The following is a 2,170-nucleotide window of genomic DNA, read 5'->3' as shown; positions in this document are numbered from 1 at the left end:
TTGCGGGACCTCAGTGGGGAGCATGTCGATGCAATCATCTGGTCAGCTCCTCCCTGCTGTCTCCTTTTTATTTTGTCTCCTTTTTATTTTTTTTATTTTTTTTTTTTTGTCCCCTTTTTTTTTCTGTTTTCTGTTTTTTTCCTTTTGCTGTCTCCTTTTTATTTTGTCTCCTTTTTATTTTTTTCTTTTTTTTTCTTTTTTTTCTTTTTTTCCCCCATTTTCTCTTCTTTTTCTTGTCTCCTTTTTTTCTTTTTTTTCTTCTTGTCTTCTTTTTATTTTGTCTCCTTTTTGTTTTCTGCTTTTTTCTGTTTGCTGTCTCCTTTTTATTTTGTCTCCTTTTTATTTTTTTTTCTTTTTTCTTATTCTTTTGTCTCCTTTTTATTTTCTCCCCTTTTTGATTTCTTTTTTTTTCTTTTTTTGTCTCCTTTTTATTTTGTCTCCTTTTTATTTTCTCTTTCTCTGTCTCCTTTTTATTTTCGTTTTTTGTCTCCTTTTTATTTTGTCTCTTGTTTTATTCTGTCTCCTTTTTTGTTTTGTCTCCTTTTTATTTTGTCTCCTTTTTTGTCTCCTTTGTCATCTTTTGTTTTATTTTGTCTCTTGCTATTTCTGCTTCTCTTTCTGCTGCTGCTGCTGCTGCTACTGCTTCTGCTGCTGCTTTTGCTGCTGCATTTGCTGCTGCTGCTGCTGCTACTGCTGCTGCTTCTGCTGCTGCTGCTGCTGCTGCTGCTGCTGCTGCAGTGAGATGCTGCGTCGTTCTCTGCTGCGGGAGGAGTTTATTAAGGGGAGACGAAAATACACGGGGGCCACTGTCTTATAGTATGTCTTCTATCTATTTATTTTTTATTTTTTTTATTTTTTATTTTTTATTTATATTTATTTTTGTTTTGTCTTGTTTTGTTTTGTTTTATTTCATCTGCTGTCTCCTGATTCTGTTTCTCTTTTTCTGCTGCTGCTGCTGTCGCTACTAGCGCTACTGCTGCTGCTGCTGCTGCTACTGCTGCTGCTGCTGCTGCTGCTACTACTACTGCTCTTACCCCTGCAGTTCCTCCTGCTGCTGCTGCTGTTATTCCTGCTGCTACTGCTGCCGCTGCTGCTGCTGCTGCTGCTCCAACTCGTGCTGTTACTCCTGCTGCTGCTGCTGCTGCTGCTTCTGCTGCTGCTACTGCTGCTGCTGCTGCTGCTGCTGCTGCTGCTGCTGCTGCTGCTTGCAGTCCTGGTCCTGCTGCTCACGACTTTCTGTGTGAGAGTCGGCCTTTTGTTATTCGCGTTTGTCTCCCCAAGAACTCACCGAAGCCGCTGCCTGTAGCAGCAGCAGCAGCAACAGCAGCAGCAGCAACAGCAACAGCAGCAGCAACTGCAGCAACTGCAGCAACAGCAGCAACAGAAAGAACAAAAACAGCAGCAGCAGAAGGAACAGCAGCAGAGAGAACGAAGCTAAAGGCCCTACAAAAAGAAGAAATGCACCCTTATATAACTGCAGCACCAGCAGCAGCTGCTGCTGCAGCAACAGCAACAGCAGCAACAGCAGCAACAACAGCAGCAGCAACAGGAGCAGCAGCAGCAGCAAAAGGAACTCATGATTGGCAGCAAAAAGTTATTTCTGTCCGTTCTTATCACACAGTCAGTGCTGCTGCTGCTGCTCCTGCTGCTGCTGCTCCTCCTGCTGCTGTTGCTGCTGCTCCTGCTGCTGCTACTGCTGCTGCTGCTGCTGCTGCTGCTGCCCCAGCACCAGCGGGTGCGCGCAGTGCTCGAGCACAAGCAGCAGCAGCAGGCCTTCTGCGTGCAGCAGCAACAGCAACAGCAACAACAGGAGCAGCAGCAGCTGCTGCTGTTCCTGCTGCAGCTTCTATGTATTCTAGAGAGACCGCGCATGCAGCAGCAGTTGCTGCTGCTGTCCCTGCTGCTGCAGCAGGAACAGCAGCAGCAGCAGCTGCTGCTGTTCCTGCTGCTGCTTGTATGTATTCTAGAGAGACAGCGCATGCAGCAGCAGCAGCTGCTGCTGTTCCTGCTGCTGCTTGTATGTATTCTAGAGAGACAGCGCATGCAGCAGCAGAGCAGCAGCAGCAGCAAGAACAAGCAGCAGCATCCATCCCCCCTCCTCTCTTCTATGGCTTCGATGCTGAGCCAGCAGACACCTGGGTAAACCCTACTCAGTTTTCACCTGCTGCTG

The 2,170-nt window shown here is 46.5% G+C and overlaps 1 protein-coding gene across 1 annotated transcript in view; it reads left to right on the top strand.

Moving 5' to 3' along the window:
* Nucleotides 1-742: 742 nt before the first annotated feature.
* The window catches only part of EMH_0044380 (DEAD/DEAH box helicase, putative), a gene marked incomplete at both ends in the record, with an annotated part of 2,290 nt that continues 862 nt past the window's right edge, over nucleotides 743-2,170 (top strand). Inside the window, 2 exons of the mRNA XM_013495953.1 lie at nucleotides 743-816; nucleotides 1,212-1,735. Of these exons, the coding sequence (XP_013351407.1) occupies nucleotides 743-816; nucleotides 1,212-1,735 (598 nt within the window). The remainder of the gene's footprint in view (nucleotides 817-1,211; nucleotides 1,736-2,170) is intronic.

The sequence above is a fragment of the Eimeria mitis genome, genomic scaffold (genome assembly GCF_000499745.2).
Source record: "Eimeria mitis Houghton genomic scaffold, Emh_scaff1836, whole genome shotgun sequence".
Taxonomy (NCBI): domain Eukaryota; phylum Apicomplexa; class Conoidasida; order Eucoccidiorida; family Eimeriidae; genus Eimeria; species Eimeria mitis.
This window is presented reverse-complemented; position numbering and strand designations above follow the sequence as displayed.